Source organism: Trichoplusia ni, chromosome 15 (genome assembly GCF_003590095.1).
Source record: "Trichoplusia ni isolate ovarian cell line Hi5 chromosome 15, tn1, whole genome shotgun sequence".
Classification (NCBI taxonomy): Eukaryota; Metazoa; Arthropoda; class Insecta; order Lepidoptera; family Noctuidae; genus Trichoplusia; species Trichoplusia ni.
Window position 1 is genome coordinate 198,522 of NC_039492.1, and position 27,471 is coordinate 225,992.

Here is a 27,471-nt window from a genome sequence, read left to right on the forward strand (position 1 = left end):
GATACTGAGCTAAGGTTTTTGAGTAATATGGCGGCTGTTCTGTGTGAGCATTGAGACGTATTTTGAGATATGAAATAGGTTTCAGGTGTGTTTCAGGTGCAAGTAGATATAGTGACACTAAGGGTTCCGTAGAAATAGGGTTTTTGGAAATAAATTTATTTGCTAACTTATCTCAATCTTTATTTTTAGTATTTGTTGTTATAATGCCAAGAAAATACATATTCTGTGAAAGTTTCAGCGTTTCTCGCAAGAGTTCATGATATATTATTATATCCTGGTGAAGGACGGACAGACCGACGGCATACTCTCACTTTAAGCAACCATTTTAGAGAGAAGGTACCTTTGGAACTCTATAAACGAATATTTGACAATATAGTCTTGTTAATTAGATAGAGACACTATTCAAATAGTACATACATACATTACGTACCATGTTCAGTTATAGCTGCCATGATAAATAACTGTTTACACCAGATCTGTTTGTCACTGGCACAACTATAAAATCTGCTATCGTTTGCTGATATCGGACTATGAGCAATATAAATAGTTTTTATCTTTTCTTAGCGACCAAAGAGTTTTACAGCACGACCTTGTGACGTTTGCATTTTTAACTTCACGGCTTATTGTAAATGGAGGTAGGTGTGGCTGGGATTGTGTAACCGAAGTTCAAGAGTAAGCCTAACTTATGTGGGGGTTAATTGTATTATTTTGATGCTGAATGATTCATATGAAAGAGCATCGAGTGTTAAAAAAAGAAATCGTCTTTTTTTTTGGAATGTTTCGAACGAAAGCTTTAAACTTAGACTTTCGATTTTCAATTGTTTTTCTTCATTGGTTTTATGTTTTATGGTCCTTAAGTATAGACTGAAAAACAATAAGCAGCTTAAAATAGAACTTCGTTAAGACTGATGGACTGACGAAATGAAAACAGTTGCGTTATTGGATAAGATGCGAATGGACCCTGTTCTGTGACGAAAATTCCAAGAACAACCGTTTAGAGTCATTTTACCGTTATAGTAATATTATTAAGTATTACATATAGGTTTCGTTTCTCTATTAAATAGCCAAAGCTTATACACAAACCACAGGCCTACTACCAAGTCTACCAGCTATACTGTGGGTAACCTCAACATATACCAAACCGTTCCAAGTTTACACGTGTTAAGATTATAGAAACAACACGCTATTTTCCTTAATGTTGAGATAAATATTCTATTGTTGTATTATAAAGCAGGGTTTATTAATAATTGACAGTGACGTGTTATTAGATCAATCTGAATTTAGCTTAATTGGTTGTTAAATTGCAGAGCTATTTGAATAGCGAATTTTCAAAGGCTAGTATTGTCTGTTAGGTTAATTCAATATTTAAACAGTTCGAGATAAAAGACTCGTTGAGATGGTATGAATATAAGTCCTCAAGGTTTCGCTTGAAGTAGAAAATAAGAAAATGAAGAAACTATAATTACATACTTGTGCATCTGGCACAAGTATGTAATTATAGTTTCTTCATATCCAATTTCACTATGCAATCTTCGCAATGCCAGTTAAATTACATAAAATCGGAGATACTTAGATTAATAATAAATTTTCAATATTAAGATCATTTGTCTCATCCCCAAATAAGTAAATAATTCCAGTTAAGAAATTAAGATTACATAATTTCAGAATCTACGGAATCTTTAGACGAAGCTTCAGCAACATTACCAGTGAAACTCAGTTTTAAACTATTTAACCTAAAGTAACCAAATACCAACGTTCTTTAAAATACCCAAACTCATAGTTACAAATATCAAACAGTACTTCAAACATAATGACACCAATCTCCTATCGCATCGTCTAACATATTTTTGTCTACCCACTAATCGTGCATACAAAGTGTTAATAAAACAAGCTACTATCGTAACTTCGTTGTTTCCTGTTGGTTAGGTCTACTGAGATACGGACGATTGTATCGACACGCTAATTAGAATTATCGTAGACCAATTATTTATAAGTACAACTTATCGTTCAGCCATTGTTGTAAGTTGTTGTGACATACGGGGTTTTAGGATGGGGAGCTTAGCTGGTAACGGGTAAACAAAGTTTATTGGTAAATACAAAAGTTGTGAACAATTTCCAAATGCCTCTAAATTATGTTTGGGAAAGGAGGAAGGAGAAAGAAAGACAACTGTCTACTAAAAACGTAATTGAAGCGGGGAAGTAGAGCATATAATCTGTTAGACTACCGATTAAAAACGAATCTTTTTGCATTCTTCTTTTTTTCCTTACTTCATTTCTTTATAATTTGATCCTCACTTGCCTCATCAATTCAAGTAACAATAACTAGAACAAAGGCAACCAAAGATTTGGCTTATTTTGGCAAATATTGTAGTGAAGCCTTTGAAGTAAGCCTTTTTTCCGAATGGGAAATCATCTCCTCTCGCTTTGGTGTGACTAAAGAACACAATATTAAAGTCAAACCTTAAAAGGACTAAATGACAACTATGTCACTTTAAATGCAAGAAGAATCAACAAAATCGGTCCATCAAAACCTCACTTATGAGGTAACAAACATAACAAATACAGACGAATTGACAAACTCATCCTTTACATACAAACGACTTAATATCATCCTCCGAAGTTTGTTGAAATAAAGGACCCTATACGCACATGCTGCTCACCAAGTCCACTATTATCAGCTCACTAGGTTACCTACCCGTGTGTTCACATGATACATCAACAATACATAGTGTACCCACGTACCTATTTATTTCTTGGTGCATGTTTTCCTTGACACATTAATAATAACAAATTGCCAGCGTTAAATATACCCGAGTTGCCAGATAGGTACTTGTTAAAATCTGTGAATATTAAAATGTTGTGAACGTTGAGAAATTCGAGTTTAGGAAGTTGGTACATCATATGATTAAGCAGCAAAGCAATATAGAAAGAATTTGATCCCAACTTCTGGGGCTTGATTTAAAATAGCATCTACATAATTATTTAAAATTGTGTCAAACACCTTATCAAAAGACTCCATACTACTTATCTAGTATTTGTATTAATATTAGATTGTATTAAATATATTGGCATCGTACTGGTCTTGTAATTCTACAATCGATGCAATTAGAACAGCGAAACAACTTCTTCATCAAGGTACCTTTTTCTCAAAGTATGACGGGGATGGTTTTCCTGTCTTTCGCTTAGTTGACCTAAACTACCCTTGCAGCACAGCACTTGGTGACACAGGCATAACAAAACCTTCGCAAATAATTCGAAACACTCGATATACATATATCTTTATTTTAAAACTGTATAATCCCCTAATCACCAGTCCGACCTATTACAAAGGAAAAATGCATTAAATTCGTATTTACTTGGCTATCAATTGTCGAGAGCAACGCTTGCACTGAATATATGGCCCATAAAAATGTTAATACTGTAATGCAAGTGCACAATTTTCTTGTATGTAATTTGCCATTTTGGATACTGAAATACGCTGGTTGGGTGGTGTAATGGATAGGAGCAAGCGGGGTTGTATTTGTTGGCTTACGATTTATTAAAAGAAAATACTAGCTGTCCCAGCAAACGTTGTTATGCCATACAAATTTTAGGGAGAATCGGTCGAGCCATTTTGGAGAGTTCTATTTCGTATTTCTATACGAGATTTTAGATATAAGATAAGGAGCTGTTTGGTGTGCTTTTTAAATTGATTCATATTTTATTCTATTTGTGGTATCATAATCATCAATTTAAATATTGTTTTTCGTTCCTAAAATAATCATTAAGTAATTAAATTACAAAAAATTGGGAAGGATTAAAAATAAGAATCTCCAAAAGAGAAAACGGAACAAAATTTTGTAATAACAAAAATATCATTGGCAAGACGACTTACTGAAAAAATGTACAAACACATTGCAACTTGACCAAGCCGCAACCAAACTTTAAAAAAAAACTTACCTTTTATTTAAATATCTTTACCGCTTAAGCCTAAAAACTACACTTAACATAAACTTTCTTATAAATGTCCATTCGATACCAGTGTTCTTGAAAACGGCTATGTAAATGCGACTTGTGAACTGAGGCATTAGTCGACTATACCCCGATAGCAATCTTGATACGACATTAAAAAATAACTAATGTTCACGATACTTGAGTTATAGTTTCAGGCTTAGATAGAGGCATAAAATATTATTTAGGTGTTAAATTATTCGCTTTTATACCGCATTTTATGTTAGAAGTCCTTGTGAACTTGCATGTTACTGGTGCTATTTACATTTTTACTTGGTGCTGTAATTTGAGCTTTTTTAATACCACTTAGCCTATTTTTTTCTATTTTATATCGAGGTTGTTATATTTAGTTCAGGTGAAATCAGCTCATGTCAATTTAGACAGATATTATCACGGGATTGTATTAAGTTAGGCTTAGTTACGCTTATTGAGAAAAACTTTTCGTAGATAAAAATCTAAAAATACACTGCTTAGTAATACTTTTCATGTTTTCTGAATACTCTGGCTAAATATGAAGAACCGATCTCATCTCTACTTCCATGGTACATTAGAAACAGATGTTATCAACACCTTATATGAAATCACTCAATTAATAACAATCCCACAAATCAAGCCATAAATTCTCAAGAAAACTTTTCGAATATTCTACAAAACGTCGGTCAGTATACAAATAAGTGATATAATACAAAATCGACAAGTTTACGGTAATCGTTGGGTGTAAATAGCGGACAATAAACTATTGGTCTGAGGGTTAACGTTGGAATCGAGCGGCTGCTTGCCAAAATACGCCAATGTATGACACCCATTTACTTGTGCCAAAAAAAGTTGCGAGATACTTATGTTTTTACGTATCGGACTAATTATACTATATTATGTATAGGTTTCAGTATATCTGGAGGTTTTCAAGCAAAAATTTAACCTTCGTTTTTGGGCATTAGGTTATGGTATAGAAACAGGATAATAAATAAAGATTTTGATGAAGTAGCTCCAGAATTCATTGTGATCGAGCATGCAGGAATTAAACTAAAAATTTATAAAGCAACGCTGTCATTTTTACTTAGTTCAACAAATTAATAGCCACTTAATTATTTAACAACTATACATACGAAATCAAGATCGGTAGACACTCTGAAACACACCCAATTAGCCCATCGCAATGTGTTCGGACAAAAATAAAAGGTTACTAAATGCATCACAAAAAAGGTACCTCAATAACATCTGATAGTACCCATGTTAAGAAAGCCTGCTTTTATTTGATTAGATAATAATACCATACATATTTTTAATTCTCCGATAGACTATCTCTTGTCAGTGGCGTTGGCGCCAACCTAATGCGTTTCGGGGAGCTTCGGAGATCTTCGGGTTAGGTCGGGCGAGTTCGGGTGAAATTCAAAATGGCGTTGAAATGTTAGTGATGAAAATTTGTTTAAAATGTTCATATTATTTTGTGAAAAATTATTATTTAAACTGTGTTTTTTTTATTATATTTATTAAATAAAAATCCTAAGCAAAGGAAGCCTAATGTAGTTTTTTTTTTAGTACATTACCAGTGTATTTTTAACTCCAAACATGCCTTATAATTGCTAAAATGAATAAGGAACTTTTCAAACATCTTTTAAATAAAGAACTTTTTCAGAACCAAATCATTAAATTGGACAACTTACAAACTATCAAAAACTACCATTCCAGGTCAAAATATTCCTAAAAATCCTACCAAAACTGTTATTACCTAGATACCTATCTGTACTTTTAAAATCTGCAATCTGACGTCATAAATCTAAGGCTATCTCCACACGTTTTAGCTTACAAATTTTAATTCGTGAAAAAAGCTTTTAAAGAACGTTGTGATAAGCTCGGTCGTTACTTTGATAACTGAAGTAAGATAAGAGATTGGACGATAGCGGACTGCAGATTAATGCTGCTTTACGTTACTTTGGTATCTACCAGATAGGTATGGGCTATTTTTAAGTTTTATGTTAGCTTGCCTGGTTTAACGATTTTAGAGATCGCTTTTTGTTTGAAGGTTTTTTTTGGAATGATGATGTAGCTTGAGGTGGGGGATGCGATTAGTGTGCGAGGAGTGTTTGTGTGATATTAGCCTCAAAATTTACGCTAATGTATAGTATCTAACATTGCTGTTCCATTCCAGACGCAATAAAAACATTTTTTTTTCAATTATCCGTCTTAGGCCTAGGAGGAAAATAAAGCAAGAAATATTTCAAGTTCAAAGTTTGCAGCAGAGATATTAAAGTAAAAAAATAGTAGAAAATACATCTTCGGCTTAAAACACGGGTTCGGTTATCACGCTTGATGCTCTAAACAGTTGAATTTTATAATCCTTGTTAATCTTTCCAATGGGAAATACCTTTTACTTTCCATTTCGAATTGTAAATTGAACATTGTTAGCCCACACAGCCCGAAACCATCAACCTAAGAAACCTCCATAAAACTACACAAACCCAAACATGTAACTTGAATACACTTAAAAGCGTAGAGCTCGAAGTAACAAAATAATTATGCTATAAAAACGTATTACTAATCGTAAAAAAAGGCCAAAGCAAGAGAGCTTTAATAAACTGACAGTCCCTACAGATAGTCATCTAATAAAACTCGTAGGACAATATTATCGATCGTCAAAGAAAAGGGAGTGACACTATATTACAATAACTAACGCTAAAGAAAGAGACGCAAGACAAAAAACTGAGGCTACCGGCGCGAGCGCACCTACCACCAAACCCCGATAAATCCGACCGCACCGATGTATATCAGTTACATTGACGGCTACACAGGTCGCCGTGTATTTAGAATAAGAACAAAAGGCGTGATGGATATAGAATTGTCTCGTTTGGACTTGTTTAAGGCTGTATTTGTCGTAACAAATAGTTCATTGTTTGGCGTTTGAAACACTAAACGGCACGATGTATCGATATTCGATCGGAGCGATTGTCGCCGTCATTTTCTTGTAGCTGTATGTAAGATTGGACAGCATTGTGAACGGAGAGTGGGGAACTTGTTGTGAATTTAGTGGGTCATAACATTTTATAGTAAGTTTTGTAGCTTTTCCCATAACTGTAATTGAATAATCAGGGTTTATGTTATGTTACTCTTTGACTGAACTTTTTTGTATTATTTACATATTGATTTAAAACAGATACAAAGATAGTCATATAACAGACACGAGCAGCAAATACCATGCCGTGGTATGGCAATTCGGAATTTTTAAATGGAAACCGTTGTAATCCTTATAACATCATCAATTTTCTTAATAGTTACAATTTCTTCAACAGATTTTTTTCTTGCTCCGATTTATGAATTCACAGTCTCTGTAACACAAGACACCAACAATCGGTCCACACGAAGAATAAATCACACTTACACCACAATCCACATCTACCAACCGAACTCTATCAAAATCAAAGGTAACATGATCTTAACAAAATACCTGACCTTATAACAAATGTGTTAAACGGTTTGGAAATATAAACACTAGCGGGCATTGTTCTCGCGATAGCCATCTGAACACAAAGGCTTGACGCGTATCGTGGTAGCGGGCCCAAGTGACTAATGAGTGTCGCTTGCGCCCACCCAACGAGAGCCCTGTATTATGAGACGCCTATTAAGTTATTTGGATTTAGATTGTTCGGGCCTACAATTGATAGGGTGGAAAGTGTTATTGAATGTTTTGAGATGTTGTTAGACCTCTTTGGTCAAAGAGATTCGAAAGACGAGAACCGAGATATCTTGTAAATTGATACGAAGTAAAGAAAATGCTTCGATTAGCAGTGTTTAAGGCAAATACATTCATGAAATATTTGCGTAACCAAGCCTTTAAAAACCTCGAAGAAAGACAAAAGACATAGGATCCCGAAATAAAATGGTATTGTTTCCTATGTTCTTTACTTCTCAAGAAGTTGCCCATCATCACATATTAAACCAACATTTCCATTCTTCAGCCGCCTAGTCCAAACTCAAATCTTCCCTGCTAAAATGAATCTAACACGTACCAATTTACATCACCGTCCGATAGTATACACCCTCTGTTATCAGAAGCTGTGATCTTGTTCGAAGTAATAGTATCGTCGGCAGGGACCGGACAACCCCACTTTAGAGTTAAGCCGTTTGACAGGGTAACCCGTACACGGGGTAACTCATATCGCAGTGTTACCTTTTGTTCGAGTTACATCCTCGAAACCCAGCGAAATGGTTAACACCTTCATTAGGGTAACCACGTGAAGGGGTTAACCCCTTCAATAACTTAACCCTTTGAAGTGGTTACCTTCACGAAAGGCTTTTATTCGTGTTACCCTGAATTACCCACTAAACTTGAGCTGCATACTTGCACCCTAGCGGCCCCTCATTGCTTTACTAAGACTACAGCTGATTTTCTTCTATCGCCGACGTGTCGCGCCGCGACTCGCGCCTCTCGGACAAACTACCTACGCGCGAAACTTCATATAGGTAACTAGCTGTTGCCCGCGACTTCGTCCGCGTGGTTAGAAGATAAAGTTAGGAATTTTTGAACGAAAGCCCTTGAAGATTGATATTGTCCCCCGTATTTGCCGCATTTTCCATTAAATCTTCGCTCCTATTAGTTGCAGCGTAATTTTATATACCTACCTCAAATCAAATTTTTTAGATGAAATTATTTATAATAATTTAAAAAAAAAACAAGTTTTTTTTCATTTTTTGCATTTTCTGAGAAGATTTGACGGGTGAATTTTCGATTGAAAATTAGAGTGTTTTTTTATATTAATTCAAAATAAGGGGAAAAAATAAATATTTTTAATCAAATAAATTACAGCGTATTTGGGACACATAAAAGTAAGCTTTCACCAAATTTCGTTACAAAAATAAATTTTTGTAAAAGATAAAAATAAAAAACCACAATCTTGGTTTTTTGGATCTTTCACATAAATTTTGAGGTTATGTGAAAAAAATGTAAACACAAAAGTTTTAGATCTTTTTATTACCTACGACTTTGCCATTTGACTTTTTTTGATACGAATTTTACTTTTGCCGGAAATCGAGAAAAACCGTTTTTTACTCTTCAAACGTCACTCCCACCCCCTTCCCGACCTCAGATCGCCCGTAAATTATTTTTCATTTCATTTTTATAATATTCCCCTACTTTTCTAATGGGTTTCAGCCTACTATTTTTTTTTTTTGGTTTTAAAAATTATCGACCCTGGTGTACAAGTATAGACACGAAAAATATATATCACAACGTTTGAAATGTGCGACAAGCAAAATTAAACTGTAAGGTCATATCCACAATGATTTTTATTCCATGTTTACAAGTCGCTCGGTAAATGCAACAATGGCGCCGCTGGGCGGTAAGATGTCACGTGCGCTCGTGGTTATACTATTTTCAAACTAATGTCTATGATAAAGAGTGCATATTACATTGTCTTAGGTTGGAGTGGGTTACCCTGTTACAGTGTTACAGGGTAGTGAAAGGGTAACCTGTTCGGAACAGGGTTACAGTAATCCGTTCGAAGGGGTAACATATGTCATAGGGTTTTTTCTTGAAGCGCTTAAAAAAACCCCTTCAAAAACCCTTTCAATGAGTATCCGGCCGGTCCCTGATCGTCGGTCGATACTGCACCGCCATTTTTCTTGCACAACAAAGGATGAAATCGACCGTGCGTTGCCGGCTTTAGTAATGAGAGATCGCGGCGCAGGAGACGGATCGAAAGATGCCGTAAATCATGAGAGGTATCGCATATCATTCGCACATTCTAAAGCACTAGAAATTACAAATTTTGTTGCAGAAATGAAGTCCACCGTAAGACTTGTTTGAATTCCAAATCAGATGCATAAAATCTTCCGTAAGATGCCACTGTTTTCAGAAATATTTCTTTTTTAATTACAACAGAAATAACACGTTAGACTGTAGCGCTCACGTTGCTACCATCCTTGTTGATTGATTACTACTATAAGACATGAGGAATTAATTTACCTATCTTGGATATACATATTCTGTATGATTCCAACTGTCCAAACTGCCGAAATGGGATCGAAATGATTAGAAACAGCAGAGTTTGCAGGCTTTACTCATTAAAGTGGTTTCCTGTTGTTTTGGATGTCGACTTGATCCTGTCAATGTGCCATTAAACAAAACCGTGATTGAATAATAATTCAGTGTTACAAGCATCACTTGCTGTCAATCGGGCCTAGTAGAAGCTCGTGCCACTACACGAATTTGACTTCCTAGTGTCCTAGTGCTCCAATTAAACTAAATTTAAATTAAACAAAACTTGAGAATCAACTGTTGAGAGTCCGCCTATAGGTGATCTAAAGGTAGTCCTTTAAGCCGCTACCGCTTGTACCTCGTGGCTGGACGCGGCCGCAGTGGGCGACGCATCACCTCCGCCCTCCGTGGGGTGTATAATGATTCACTCGATCGCCACGATTACTGCTCACACGAAATATGGACGAAGGTGTTGAGATTAGGATTACTATTATGAGAAATAAATCATTTTTGAATATAATAAATAGATGGAAATGATTCTGGCTACGACAATATGATTGTAACTGGCAGGTACAGGCCACCTATAGAACTGTTATCTTTCTTTTTCATCACTCATAGAACATAACGTTTTATCAACTATTCTGTCTTAATTGACAAATTCCAATTCACAGAGTTTTATGAAAAAAAACTTATACCACATATTTTAAATTTGTGTTTCGATTGAAAATGAGCAATTTAACACCCATTCCTTGCCTTTCAGAAGCGAGAACTTGTTCTATTTTCTCTTAGTGTTTTAATTGAAATAGTTTGCGAAGAATCAATTTGTAATTACAGCACCTTGATCACCAATCTGAACTGCGTTATAATAACTGTCTGTGGAGCTACGAAGCATGTTTACTTTTGGATTTTATTTGTCAAAATATAATTCAAAATCTAACAAGCCAGCAGCTGGTTAATCTCGGTTACTTAAACCACTTGCCTTGTATATGAATCAGTAAACCGCAACACCTAAATAAGCATATTCAATAGTTATTTTGAGACTTAGATAAAATTGTTTTGTTGTAATTTGTATGGCTCTGATATTATAGTGATTTGTGAAACAAAAGAACTCCCAATGACGTTTGGAATATTAAATAAGGTATTATAGATAACATGTTGAACAATGACTTTATCGAATTACTCGATTTGTTTTCCTTAATAATTTTGAAGTTTTAGGTATGGCTATAGGAACGGATAGTAGAGTGGTATAAGGCTGTCCCGGCAAAGGACAAACATGCGTGTGATTTGAGAAATATGTTCAATTAATAAGTCCCGGAATTTACTCTATTTCTTCTTCACTTTATTATTATTTTCAGAACATTTTTTGTGAGACTGGATGTTACGAATAAGTTAGAAGGACTTGAAATGAAATAATTTAGTCTGCAAATAGGATAGACGTCATCGATTTTACGGTATGTAATTTTTTAAGCTTTAGACATTTCGTAGCTGGCTGCTTTAAGAAGACACGTCAAATCAAACTCAGAGCTCATCGCCTCTCTGACAATGTAGCTTCATCGAAGGATTGTCCGCATATTCAATATTACCTTTACCAGTTCCTAAAAATTACAAAATACATTTAAACATTTTAATCAAAATTTTTTTCTCAATATGGTAATTTTAGTAACTCCATTATAATACGCATCCGTTTTAGGCTTAAATTTATCGATCTTAACACTGCTTTGATGGTATCTCGGTATAATTTATGTATCTACAGCGCGATCACAGTTTGACAGATCGCTATCTACAAAACGGTCAAGCGTGAACCGAATAACAGTAATTATAATTCCGTCGCGTTACTTATTTGGTATTAAGTACTGTTTTTTGCCGAGTATTGAAATTAATTGTGTCCATTTAAGTAACTGAGGAAGGAAACTTTATATAAATCTTTTGATATAATTATTAACATACTACCTAACGTGATGATTGAATCTGGATGCCGTATTCTAGAAGCACACAGACCAAAATGCCGGTTGATGTCATGCTGTGTTTATCACCTTCAATTGGTACTAAGTAGAGATAAAAAGTCAGAGAGAGTCAATTAGATGTGTTATTCGACAATAAGGCTGTGAGTCTTGCAACAAAAGAGCAGTAAGTAACTTAGTATCACAATATCAACATTTCATCGTCGAATGCGCCAAGCGGTAATAACCAAGCGGCAAAGTTGATTGCAAATCCAATGTGCGCGACATGTCGCGGGTTTGATCCCCGTTTAGGAAAAGTATTTGTAAGGACTTGACTGCTTGTGAAAGTCCCGCGACATAGACGAGTCGTTTAAAAAAACGCACAAATTGCAATTGACGTATCAAATACTTAGACTCTATGCTAACTCTACAATAACGTAGTACCAACAAAAACAAAATTGATCAATCAAAAGATGATGCTCCAAATTCAACAATTTAACAAACAAGCAAAAATTGAAACCAATCATCAAATATCACGAGTAATACATGAACAAACAGCTTACGACAAGCAACTAACCTAATGCTACAAGGTGCACACACTGTATCACACAAATAGATCTCACTTCTCTAATTAAAGATTATACACCTTTTTTTGAAGATCCTTATCTGTTACCTTGGGGGCCACCGACTCTTAAAATAACGTAGCTATTGTGGGAGCGAGAGGATGTACTAAGACATGTAGAGCGCTGTCTCTTTCGTAAGTCGGCGACGGCGTATCTTTAAAAGCTGATGGTAGGCTGACGGTCACGATACTGTATTAATTTTATTAACAGTCGCTATTAATAACAAGTTATTATTGTAAATATTGTCGGGATCCTTCTTGAGATAAATGTTTTCAGATATTAAGTTGTCTTTAGTTTTATCTTTAGTACGCAGCAGTTTACGTCCAGTCATAGTCTTGGGGACCCAAAGATATGTTTTGCTTGTTTCTTAAGTTAGTTAACACCTTCAAAAAGTATTGCATATTGTACTTATATGTGGTTATAAAGTTGATGTGTATTTTTGGGACAAGCCAACTTCTTGTGCCTATTTATACGGGTAACAGAATATTCAATTTCGTCCCTGGGGGACGACGAGCTTAAATGACTCGGTGATATTCTTGGCTATCATTGTAACTAGAAGCACGTAGACAGTAAATATATTCGGTCTTTTGGACAAGCTTCTTCGACTTCCCATTGTTCTTTTGGCCCTAATTTTTCCTCTTTAAGGTTCTCCAAAATGTTTAGTTCCTTAGTTTAATTTAAAAGGTCTGATGAATCACGTCTGAGGTCCAAAGCCTGTCACAGATTGAGTCCCCGATACATGGCTTGTTCAGGGAATCAACACGAGCGAATAACACCCGATCGAGACCAATTTCGCAAAAACTACACAACGCGATCCGTTGTTCCGATCGCTGATAGCAGTGGTAGGGTTAGCAGGTGAAGTGGGGGGTTATGGCCTAAGTGTTAGCTAAGATGTAACGCCAAACATAGCTTTGATACAAAATATTAATTTGACGAAATTTGAAAAAATGTTTTTTCCCGGGCTGTGCTTATCGCATCCCCTTTTTCTATATGACCTATTTACCACCCAACCTCACCCGAGGTCAGATCTCTAAGATTGGGTCGAAATGAGTTCCTATAGTACCACTTCATATCAATGAAAAATTTCTGAATTACAAGAGATTTCCCGAAAATGAACAAAAACACAGCATTTATAGTGATATTAATATTTGTTAATATATATTCACATAACAAGAAACACACAGAAAATCATAAACCAACACCAATTGAAACCCAAAAGAACACTCAACAAAAACCTTACAACAAAAATAGTTGTGCTGTCGCTACTCCGCCGGCGTATCGAGCGATCTAATATTATTCTGGGAACGGCCTTAATAAGTCACTACAGAATGTTATCTGTACCATTTTATCGGTTCACGAGATAAGCATCTATATCCAATTAGCCTTACAATGCAATATGGGCCGTCTCAGCACCAGCTCCCCAGTTATGATGGGCACTGTGTGTTTTCAGTTTTATGTGCTTTTTGGGTGCTTTAAGATGTACTCGTGATGTTACGAGGCATGTTCGTGTGTTAATGCTGATGGTTTTTGTTTCTTTTTGGATTATATTGTTGTTTGTGTGTGGTGTTTCTATTGGAGAGTTTTTTCCTATGAATGAAGTTTGTCAAGTGATTGAAAGTGAACTATAAGGACAAAATCGGTACATCAGATGGGGATCGGCACGGGGATGGGATTTTGTGTACGAAGTTTCTTAATTTATAAATCTTTTGCATCAAGTTTAATGACGTTCATATTCACTTTAACGATCAAAATAATAACAGAATGGGATCTTACAATGTTTCAGAAATGTGCACCTTTGCAAATCTAAAACCCGCCAGTGTGTCAGCACAATGAAACAACATACATAAAATTGATTTACGAATAAAACATACCTTGAATAACTAGCTTTAAAATCCAACCAAAAATTCTGTGCGTCACTATCTAAAATAACAAAAAACAATCTATTTACAAGTCAAAGCGAGATCGTTATCTGGATCCGAGTAAAATAAAACAATCCATCTGTTTGGTATCACCGTGAGATCGCATTACACGTGTCCCAAGGTGTCTTGTGAGGATCAGCTGGTTCCTGCAATTGAGATGCATATAGATATTAATGTAACACTTAATGTTCGCTTTTGTGTTTTGAATGACTAGTGTTTGCTGGCCTATTGGTGGCATCCAAATCCCCGCTTATTAGACAAGTAAAATTTTTGCGAGCGCTAACGCTGTCGGCATCGCTCTAATTAAACTGATAAGTCTTGTCGAAATCACCACCAAGTGCCGCAGGTTCAATCCTGACGTAGGACTAACAAGCGTTTTTGTTATCCATGAATGCATTTCTTGAGTCTGGGTGCATTTTATGACTTGAACGTTTGTGAAAAGCCCAGCGACACAAGGGTTTGTGGAAAAGTGAAGTCGAAAATTAAAAAAAAAAGCTTTTGGGAAATATGTCTTATTCTCAACAACATACGGGTTAAAATTAATTGAATGAATATGAACATGTTCAAGACATCTGAACATACACAATATACTCTTTTATGTTATTCCTGGTTCCTTTGTTGATGATCACACCTCATGGTTGGGAGCTCGGCAGGCGTGGTGACCCCGCCGGTAATTTGATCGCCCGATTATCGCCACCATCTCGCCATCACATAAATGTACCGATAGAATAAAAAGTTGATTTGTTCATTAATGTTACACAAAAATAAAACATCAAAGGTTGGTTGAGTTTTAAAAGCAACTATAAATGTTAAATTCTTCTGAAATCAAAGAAAAACAACAGCAACAGATGAATTATGCAATAAGCTATGCTAAGCAATTTTACAAAATATGAAAATCAACTCTTCTAAATACCCAAAGATGACACAGAAATACTCAAATAAGGCAATATACCAATGTGACCACAAAGTAATATTCTCTAAATTCGTTTCATTATAACCATGACAACTTTTGCTGCCACTACGTCCAGCACCTGTGGCGGGGTGCGGTGGGGTGGGGCGGGGGGAGCTGATGGTACTGATAACATATCGATTGACCGCCTATCTACCATCGACGAAACGAAACGCATCACTCGATACCTACGTTTCGTTACCTGGCTGTTTGCCGCGCTTTTTATTTTTGTTTCGGTAGTTGCGGTCGCGTTTTATGGCACAGTTGAGTGGCACACTGATTAATTGGGAGTTTATTTCGCGATGCTAATTTGTTTTTGATGATGATTTGACAGATCGATCCCTTTAGCGTTATGAAAGTTTCTTGTATTCATCTTTGTGTAGTGGATTTTGAAGATATATAACCAGCTTGAGGTTTTATATGTTACTAGAGGTATTATTGTAACGTTTTAAAAATGCGTGAGGAACGGCCCACTTGAAATAAACCTAAATAAAATTATATCTAATATGGATTATGACCAGCTAGTGATAGTTTTGTAAATAAGCTTTATTTAATAAACTCAGCTTTTTGTGAAATGGTTTCCTTGAAAATACTTTTTAAATTAACTACCAAAATCGACATGACTAAAACCAGGAACTGTTTAAAATATTTTGGTATAAGATGCAGTGAAGATACTCATAGGACAGCAACCTTAACATAAACTTCACGTTAACAATTTAAATACCCACAATAATTGTTTCCAGCCCAAAAATCAACTACACCCACAGATTCAATTGCAGCACAGCATACAATCATTACAGACATGTAACTATAATTTTTAAACAATAAAATTCATTGAATGTTTAAATTACAAGCAACAAGGTTACAATTTAAAGTCATTATGTAAATTTAATTTTACACAATTGTAACCGGTAATATGAAGATTGAGAGATAATAATTATGAATACAGTAGCTCACTGATAAGAATCCATGTGCTGATGTGCATAGACCGACTTAGAAACTGCCGAGATTCTGAAACGCAAATTGTACTGTTTGAAAAGAATTCCATTTTACCACTTCACGAAAACATATGATTGAGCTCGTTTAAGGTGGTTTAAGAGTGAGAGAATTTTGTTTCAATGGAATGGAGATGATTTTTTGGTTAGGTTAGGTAGTATGGTCAAATACAAAAACCACTTTGAAACTTTTCAATAACGTACATAGAGACAAATAAAAAGTCAACTGGCAAAAGGGCATACAAAATAAAGAAATCAATGATTCATTTGTCACCACTCATCCAAATTCTACGAAATACAAAATTTAGTAGTAAGTACATTATCATAAAAAAAAAACCTCAAACACCTAACACATCGAAACAAAAATTGGCGTGAATTCGTGAACACAACAACAAATTTAGGACCACAAAAATTCCTTCGGCCACATGACGGTCACCGCATTAAGAATCCATTAAGTTCGACCAAAACTGATTAATGTGTTATCTTCCCTTATCACTAGACTCGAGACCGGGTTGATTTATTCCTGGAGTTATCAGCGCACATGTTGGCGCCGGCGTATCAGACTTGGCTTTCTTTTATGAATTTTCGAGTAGATATGATGTACTTAGCGGCTGCTGTTTGATTTGTTGGAGCCAGGCTTGAGATAGTGACGTCATTTGGTTTCGAATAAGTGGACTCTTTGAAGGACCGTTGATACTGTTACAAATTGAGAATGAGGAATGTTGTTTTCAAATTGGAATTGAAGCTGTCATTAATAGAAGGATTATGATAAGAAGATTTTTGTAGTTTTAAAGCTATGTCATTGGATCCGGCTCCGCTTCCTCCATAAATAAATAAATTATGGAGTATTCTCTACAATGTAACATGTTTAAGTACCTTCGACAGGTCTTCACAACACTTTGGACAGTAATTTATCCTATCCTATTTTGTTATCCTACAGGAATCTCAATCAAAGATACATACTTAATAAGAAGTTCTTAAAATCATTATTTGCTCTCGGCTTTCATAGCCGTTTCTAAATCTGATGGGAATGGTGTAAAGGAGAACGGTTACTTAATAGACCTATGTGATAATATCAAAATATTGCATGGAGTATCTGATACGTGGTATAAGGTGAGATCTCATTGAAAATGTCTCAAAGCCTTGTCCCTTCGATTTATTTACTATATACTTACATTGATTTTCCACTGAACAGGACAGACGATCGTGTCTGTGTTTATTCCGTAGTCAGTAATTGGTGTCCAAAGCTAATTTTTTCAAACAAATAAAACAAGAATGTTAAACAGTGCCAAAGCAACGGAAGCGAATAAAACCAGGCAAACAGCATTAAAAATAAGAAAACAACAAACTAAGACTTATTAAGGCACACATGATATCACAAAAACTTAATCGATGATAAAAGATAAGGTATGGACGAAAAAATAATAGTTTTTATGTAAATGAACGTTGCATACGAGATGAGAGATAAACAATCTAAGACGGGGATCGCACACAAGGGCGGACCTTGTGTGAGTTTAGTGGTGTTATTTGTGCTTCACGGGAAACGTGTAAACAATGGTATGAAGACAGAGTTATATTCACCGGACGACGAATTACGATAGAGCGAGAAAATAAAATGATGTAGATGTAGAGGAAGCTATGAATTTTGAAAAGGTCGAGATTCGTTTGAAAACTTGATTCAATGATGTCTTAATATGAAAAATAAAAGCCTAAAGCTATGTTTAGTGTCTAACCTACAAAACAATCTAAAAAACTAACGTTACTGCACCAAAAGCAAATTCAAGTTACAAAAAACCTTGACCACTATGTCCTTAGTACAAAACTAAACCTTATATCCAGTCCGGAGCTCCGCGTCCATTCCCAATGCGTCTCGTCACTACGTTCGGCCACCTGCGTCCGTATCTAGCAAATCATAACCTTGCCGGCTATCGGTGGATCAGCGCCGAATCTCGCTGTAACTGCGCACTTGTGCCATATATGCGCATAAATGTACTTTATGTAGGCAAGCAAAAAGTTACGGTTGGCAACTAATGGTCCTGCTGGCGTTCTGAAATGGTTGTTTTTTGATTGTATTGAAATTTGGGTCTGTTGGTTCTGCTGAAATCCATGCAACTGATAATTATAAAACATTCTATTTTTTAATAAACGGCCTACGCTGTCTTCTTATTACTTAATCTACGTATCGCGAGGGTTTCATGAACACTTGTGTCACATTCACAAGACAACCATACTCAGAACAATTCGTGGACCACTAAAATGGTGGAATCGAACCAACGACATGTCGCGTACAGTGTGTTTAGCGTGGCGACTCTACCACTCTATATACGGTTAAATGAATTGAATTATTAAATCTAGTACTAGAACTTTCAGCACTTGTAGGACAATAGCAATGGACATAATAGACAGTTTTAAATCTGAGCGACATTTTTTAATACCGCGAAATAGTTATCTTAATATAATTATCAGTTCCTACCAGTTTTCTGTTAGCAAAATTATTAGATGACATAAAACTGGTAGAGATAAAATCAGTCTCGTGCCAAAGCTTGTTCTTATCATTATCAGGCGTCATTTAAATAATTGTATTGAACTTTAAAATATAATAAAAGTTTTTAGTTAAGTGACAGATGTTTTGTTTCAATAGTTTTAAATATGGAACTACTTTTTTATGAATATATTAGCAGGAGTAGCTTGTCACTTTTGTAATTGCATATGCCATTGAAGTTTGCGGTCATGTCCTTGGGTATCTATAATTTTGTCATCGTTTACAAGTGTTATCCAGCAAAAACAGGTAATTGAAGCCAGACAGGTATTGCTTGAAAAGTAAAGTATTCAGCTGAATCGATGAAGCACAACCCAAAATGCTTGGGAAAAGGCTAAGCAAAAGAAAATTTATATCATCACACAGCTAACCTCTTTTTGCATCCTTAAAAGCTATACACTTAGCTACGCCTGGCATCTTCCATAAATAAATAAATAATGTGATATTCTCTACAATGTGTGTTTTAGTACCTTCTAAAGATCCTCGCAACACTTAAGACGGTAGTTTCGCACCATTAATGGTAAAGGAATCTCAATGAGAGATACATACTTAATATGAAGTTTTTCTTAAATGATATTTCCTCTTGCCTTTCATAAGCATTTTTATTGAAGACTTGCATATTTTATACGCTACAGACATTAAGAAAAACATTATCTAACTATAGCATACATGAACAAGGTGATAGAAATGCCACTTCCTATACGTTTAGAATTTCTAATGTAATGTGTCAAATAGGTGTCAATAGGCACACAATTTTATTGAAAAAAAACTTTTGTTTGAGCGTCAAGAAGTGACAACATAAGTACTTACACATCCACAAACTTTCATCACTTTAAAACAGGTGAGAAAATGAAACTCTATTTTAGACAAATGGGCAAACATTTCCTCTATAGGGCATTAAACGTGTGGACAATACCAAATGTCAAGTGGAATCGATAGAATACTATGTAGAAGTGCATTGTGACCTACTTGGGGGGAAGTTTTCCTCTATGTCACCTTCTGTCCGTCTCGGTGACGTCACGAGGTCGGTTAGGGACTGTTCACACGAGCACCGAAGACGTTCGTTATTTATGGACGATATCAATTTTAATGTGGGTAAATTTGTGTATATAATATATAAATGTGTGGATATGTTTTGAGTACTGACTAATATTTCAATTTCTTTTTTTCAGGTAAGTCGAGATTTTAAAAAGAGTTATTTCTCTACTGTCAAATTGTAAGTGAAACAACAATCGGGTATCGGCTCTACAAAAAAAATAATTGACTTTTTAAGTTACTTTATACCGTTTCGCAGATTTTTTCATTTGCATTGTAACAATAAGCTAGCGGCTAGCAGGTAGTTATCAGTTATTTTCTTAGAGCTCATAACGAATTCCGAGAACTGAACCTTGCACAACTTCCGTCGTCCAGGGGCTACTATCAAAAAATCGCCGCTAGACCGCCGCGCGACGTGTATGGCGCGCAGCTTTTTTATTTGACATTTTATACAAGTTTATTCAAAGAGCGATAGTATCGCTGACTCTTATCTTTCAATGCAACGTTACCGCGAGCCCGGGGTGATAGCATCTGGGGCCAGCCATTGCTAGTTAAACCAACCTGATAAGGGATCGGCCGCGGCTGTGTGAGTGCGCGTCCACACGCGGCGCGCGCGTGTGCGGGGAGGGGCGTGCGGCTCGCCGGCCCAGTCACTCACTTTACGCGGCAAAAGTATGACGGCTGAAATGTCGCGCGCGCAATTATACACTAAATAAATACTAAATAGTGGTGTGCTGTGAATATTATGTTATTGTGGTTGCGGTACCTGAAGCAGCTGGAGGTGGCGGGCGGGGACGCGCCGCCAGGTGGCGCTGCGGACTTCAAAACAATGTGTAAGATTTGTTTACATATCGGTCGGTGCCTGAGTGTTTATGTTGCTTTGTTTTCCGATATTTTTCCTTGGTTTCCAATCAAAACTGGTCTTGGCACCCTTTGTCTCGTTTCATTTGCATCTGGCATTAGACAGGCGGCTTGTCTGTTCAATCTGCGATGGGAATCAATGAGTTATCTTGAGAATAGACAAAGATACCGTTTGGAGGCATGTACCTCGGTGTGTTCAATGAAATGTTGTATCAAATAACAATTATAGTGGTTACTAACTCGCATTGCTATCGTTATCTGTTCAACTTTGACATTTTTACTTGTTGCCCAACTCCTTGTTCAAGTTTCTTACTCATCGCGTAGACTTTAAACTTTGGAGGCATGTCGCTAGACATGTCATATCGTCTTTGTCAAAACAAAAACAAAGGAAATTCCTGGCTGCAATTCTTTTTTTTATCGAATCGTTAGGTACTTACTTCTCCTGCAATCCTGGTACCGCAGTCCGTCAAACGTAAACATGTTTTGAATATGAATCCAAGGAAACATATTTCATTGGTTTTGTTGACATTAGATAAAACAATTCTTGGTATTGTCAACAGGTTTGTACGCTAAATAGTTTATATTATAGATTCCGGAATTACTCAGGCCCCAATTAACCGTTTAAATGTACTGGAAAATAGTTTGGGAATACCGAATAATATTAAACAATAATAATAATAATGTACTCATGTACGTATGTGAATGTACTCATTCAATGAAGTGATAGGTTGATCATTAAATGTGGAATTAAATGTTGCTTTTTATTTTAAGTAAAAAAACAGCCTGTATTACGATGCCTTTTGTGTATAAATCGCATTTAAGGATGTACTAATGGGTAGTTTGGCCAAAATAATGTTGAATGAATAAACATGGCTCTTAATTTAAAGGAGAAAACCAAACTCCATAGAAACTTGGGCCTGGCGTTACAGAGCTGGAATTTTGCCATAAATTAGAGAACTTAGGAAGATTTCACGAGTCCAATTTTCACGACACTCAACAATGGCCAAATTGGTAAAATCAGACAATGTTTACACTGATTGTTAGTCTTAGCGAAACCTCCTTTTTAAAGTGAAACCTCCTTCTCAAGATCCTTAGTGAAACCTCCTTCAAAACCTGGGACCTGACAAGCGGTGCGCTATAAAGGACGGAGCGCGCTTAGCAACGCTCTCTCTCATGTCTCTCTCTCACACTCTCTGCTGTCGAGATCGCTGGAACATATGGCCGTCTCCTGCGTTGTATTTATTCAACTGTAGCGCTTGCAATCTACCATGATGAGGTTTAGGTACCTACCTACTTACTTAAAAAGCGATAAACTCAGATTAATATTCGTGAAAACTTCAGCAGAAAACTGTTTACTAGATAAGGCCTACTTAGATCAATAATGACATATTTAAACATTGTATTTACTACCAGGGGATTTTTTGATGCTATCTGAAATTACAGTAAACTGAGATTGCAACAATAGGTTTATTAAAATAAAAACTGTATTATTAAGATCGTTCTTTATTAACCACCTTCGTTAGGATTATCGTAATATAATAATACAGGAATTGTGCAGGAGTAAAATTGGTCCATGGTGTGGGCACAGCACCCAACCAATCTTCGAATTTCTATTGTGTTGCAGCGGTCTGTTGCTATTCCACCATTAATGAACTCATGGTACAGTATCCACCAATCGTCAGAAGAGCAATATCCAGATCCGGTTTTCCAGCAAAGGTCAGCAGGAATCCAGGCATCCAATATGCAAGCAAGGGTCAGTCAGAAGGCAAATAGTTTCGGAGTCCAGTATTCGAGCAGAGGTTTAATATTGTAATAAATCTCGAGAATTTGAAAAACACATTCACGCGCTCGAAGATACGAAAAGCGAATGTCACTTATGAAAGCACGATGACAATTATCAGACGTTGACATTGGCATTTGACATTTGCTAGTGTAATCCATGTGAAATAAATGAATCGATGCGTTAAAATCGATTTTTTCTATTATTTATTTCCTTTAATGATTTTTTAATCGTGCTTACATAAACAAGTTATTAGACACCAGATTTTTTATTTTACAATTATTTGAATATAAAAAAAGGAATTACACTAAAATAAAGGCTAAGGCTGATCTATATTTGCCCAAAGAATTAGTATTGCCATACAACACTGGCAATACTAATTCTTATTCTTCTGGGTACGTTTCCCGATTTTAACAATGATGAAGATGTCTTTTTTGACGCTTTGTAAATAATGTATATTTTTCATTTTATATTGATATAGTTTTAAAAATATAATATCCGCTAAATCGATTATATCCTAGGTACACTCTATTGTTTAATGCTAGTGTTTGCAAATGAAGTTATGTACAATAAAATAAATACTTTAACGGTTTACAAAGGTTGTTTTAAATAGAAAAATAGAAATGTACTTTTTTTTAGACTTGGCCATTGTAATTGAGGCTAATATTTAAATGGGTAAACAAAGAAAAATAGTAGAATTTTTTGGTACATATTTCATTCGTGTAACGGCTAGGCCCAGAATCGGGTTTCTCCTTTAAAATAATCTGAACATAGGCCGTTAAATTCGTCCATAATAGACCTATTTGCATCAAAAATCACCAATGAAAACATTACAACAATTTTAGAGGCTTTTCGCTTTCAAATAACTTGGCAAAACTCAATAAATACCGAAAATAACATGTAGAGGAATGAAAACAAACAATTAGACTCATAAAGAAGGCCCAATGTGTGTCCAAAAATCAAAATAAATAAATGTATTTGGACACAGCGCTATACCGTACCTAATGATACCAGTTTTCCCCGAATTCGCGATAAGACTGTCGTTAAGATTGGTTCGTTTTTATCTGCCTTGTGTGATAGCCTCCGCAGTACCTATTAATGTATTATATAGGATTTTTATTGCCCTTAAGATAGTATATCAGAAAACGAACCAATGTAAATCATTGATAAAAAAATAATTATATGATACTTAGATCTTCTTTGGGTTAACATACAGCCAGAACACTGCTTCTTTCATCTCCAATTTTAAAAGTAAAAAATCGACGAACAAGAACTTCAAAATACATGCTGCATGCCAACAACCCTATCTAAAAAAAATATTTGAAAACTTTAAAACACAAATTAGATTATATGACACTTAGATCTTCTTTGGGTTAACATACAGCCAGAACACTGCTTCTTTCATATCCAATTTTAAAATTAAAAAAGCGACGAACAAGAACTTCAAAATACATGCTGCATGCCAACAACCCTATCTAAAAAAAATATTTGAAAACTTTAAAACACAAATTAGATTATATGACATTACAATATCAGATGATAGATATATATCTTAAGTAGATACCAAATCACGTTGCAACCACATCAGAATGTATTTTTGAATATCGAACTCGTGAGGCGTGTTCCTATTTTGACAGCTCCTGTCACTGTCAACTATGTCCAAAGAGGTCATGTGTAATAAGTTGCGTTAGTATCTTGTTACTTCATCATAAGTCGAACTGTGAGTGATTGTAACCGAATTTTAATTAAAAAATTAATGTTACAATTTATCGCTTTGTTTATGTTTATAAACGTGCTAAATTAAAAATAATTTTGTGAGGTTAATGACATGTAATTAGACGCTCACTAACAGTATTTCAAAACATTACAGTTTATCTAGAAATTTCTTATCCTACGTTAATATCTTTGTAGTTTTTTTTTTAGTTTCTAGCTAGATGGGGTGGGTATTCTGTTGGGCCTGATAAGGTGTATTATCCAAATAAGAAAAAAAACTATCAGTCAGCCAGCACTCAGACGTGGCTTACGATAAAAATGACGTGTGTTCCGCTCAATGGGAGCCAGCCTCCCGATCTCGCTGATAAGACGGGGGAGCCTTATCTTCGTTCTGATTCCACGTTCATTATCAAATTGTACGTCTGTGTGTGTGAGCGAGACGGAGAATGTTAATGTGTACGTGTTAATGTGGGGTGTGATTCTTTTGAATCTAAACGGATTTAAAGGTCAATTTATTTTTGGTTAACGTCTGTTTATTGCTGATAACCAGTAGATTTTGACCTGAAACTATATTCAGTTATGTTTTTAATTTTGCAATTATTGCTTGTTTATAAAAAATATATTATCAACTTATGTATCTACTTTGTTGTTAGTTAATTGTCAGTTGTCAGCTTAATCCTATAATTAGACAGCTAGTTATGACTATTAGACATGACAAGTGGTCAACTGAGAGCCTACCTTGTGCTAAAAACAATGTATAAAGGAATTATTTTTAGACAGACATTTTTATTAGACGGAAAATTAAGACATGATAAGCTCAATTATTAAAAAGAACGTGTCCTTTTAAAACTGAAACTTACCAAATTTTAAAATCATTGTTTAATAACAGTTAATATATTATCTATCTATACTAATATATAAAGCTGAAGAGTTTGTTTGTTTGTTTGAACGCGCTAATCTCAGGAACTCCTGGTCCAAATTGAAAAAATATTTTTGTGTTGAATAGACCATTCATCGAGGAAGGCTTTTGGCTTTAGGCTTTTATAAACCATCACGCTTCGACTAATAGGAGTGAAGATACAATGGAAAATGTGAAAAAAACAGGGCAGGTATAAATCATAACTTATATCTTCTACCCACGGGGACGAAGTCGCGGGCAACATGTAGTTTTTAAATAAAGCAAGAGCTACCAATGATATTGCTTATTAATAAAAATGTGAACTGTGGTTTAAATTAATACTTAACTTAAAAATCATTTTTTGGTTCTAAAACCCCAGTTATCTTCTCATGATTATCAAGTTTAGTCGATGTTAATTAACTTGATGCTAATCGCAACGAATTTTGGAAATAATTAACATACAAAATTAATTGTATCTCATTAAAATCATCATTGAATGGTGTGCTGGGACTCACGGTAACGTTGTGCTGCAAGAGACAATACTCTACCATTTTGGTAGTTTTCAATTTTGATGTCTGGAGTCGAGCAAAATTTGAGAAATTTTAACGTTATCCTGATGGCCTGAGATTCTACACATATTCTTGTAAAAGCGAACTTATAATTAAAACAAAAATAGACAGGTTAAACATAAAAACATTTTTGTGTAATAGGCGTCAGAAAAATATGTCCAAAGAAGCGAAACATATTCTGATGGTATTTTTTTAGGTTATACAGGATGCGGCATCTTCAAACATTATTTAACATCCTTCAAAACGTAAGGCTAAGTGCACGTAACTGTTAATTTTTAATGATTTCTCTTATTAAGGTCAGAAATTAGTGATGTTCTTTGATTTTCGAATGCCGAAAACCGCAATTGAATTTAAAATGCCATTAATAAGTATTTAAAACGTTAATTTCTGTAATTATAAGACTTGTTTTGCTGTATTTTTGTTTATTCGACAATTTACAGTTAGTATTGGTGGTTTAGGAGGCTTACAACCACCTCTAGAAATAAGGCTGTTGCAATTGATACCCCCAAATTAATTTGTTACTTAACATATTTACTTTTCTTTAACCTTTTTGTTCCTGAGTGTCGTCATAAAACGATCCCTGCGTAGGACAAGCATTTGTGTGATCCACGAATGCTTGTCCTAAGTATTTGTGTATGTGATTTGTACGTTTGTTTGTAAAACATCCTGCGACACAAGGATTAAAATACATTAGTGCGGGAGTCGTTTCTTAAAAATGGACTTGCCCGGTTATCATTTGACATCAAAATCTATATCTATAATCTATAAACTAATATATAAAGCTGAAGAGTTTGTTTGAACGCGTTAATCTCAGGAACTACTGTTCCAAATTGAAAAATTATTTTTGTGTTGAACAGACCATTCATCGAGGAAGGTTATAGGCTATATACCATCACGCTGCGACTAATAGGAGCGAAGATACAATAGAAAATGTAGAAAAAATAGGGCAGGTATAAATCACAACTTTCATCTTCTAACCACGCGGACGAAGTCGCGGGTAACAGCTAGTACTTAATAATCTTCGACCTGAGTTTTACTAAAGGTAGTATTATCAACACTTGTCACAAACAGCTCGCTGTAAGTGTTGCCAGCATCATTTTTTGGTCTCATATCAATTAGGCGACCACGTTATCAATATGGAAGTATGTTGTATTTCCTCTGATAAGCGTAATGATATTAACTCTGTTGACTTTTAATTAGCAAAATTTCCTAACAGTGTAATAAGTACCTACTTATCGGTGAACGGATAAGAATGCGCTCGCCATCTTTATTTATTTTATTTTTAATTTTATGGCTTGGTATTGGTTTTCATTTGTGTTAATATAGATATTTGAACGACGTTGCTGCTAAATATTTATTTGAACAAAGTTGATGCTAATTCTATTTTTTAATTTCTTAGAAATTCTTCGGTTTAATTTTTCACGACTTTTAAGTCTTTCCTCTTACAAATAGGCAGGTTCCGTTTTTACCCTTTAGGTGAATTAATATCTGTGTAACTTTGACGTTCAATAAGAATCTACTAGCTTGAATAAATGGACTTTGATTTTAAAAATTGATACTTACAGCATTTTTGCACGATAAAAATATTTGGCCTGCACGGGGATCGAATACCTACATGTCTTTTTTGCCGCAGTGGTCATTTCCGTGATGACCCACACCACTCGCGTACCCATGCAGTTTGTCATCACG

General features: G+C 35.3%; 1 protein-coding gene across 2 annotated transcripts in view; it reads left to right on the forward strand.

Moving 5' to 3' along the window:
* The window catches only part of LOC113501187 (zinc finger protein ush-like), a 166,661-nt gene that overhangs the window by 62,019 nt on the left and 77,171 nt on the right, over positions 1 to 27,471 (forward strand). The window contains exon 2 of one of the 2 annotated variants that reach the window (XM_026882250.1): positions 20,099 to 20,794. The exons of the other annotated variant lie outside the window; for it this stretch is intronic. Within the exon in view, the coding sequence (XP_026738051.1) occupies positions 20,707 to 20,794 (88 nt within the window). The 5' untranslated portion in view covers positions 20,099 to 20,706. The remainder of the gene's footprint in view (positions 1 to 20,098; positions 20,795 to 27,471) is intronic. 2 annotated transcript variants of the gene reach the window in all.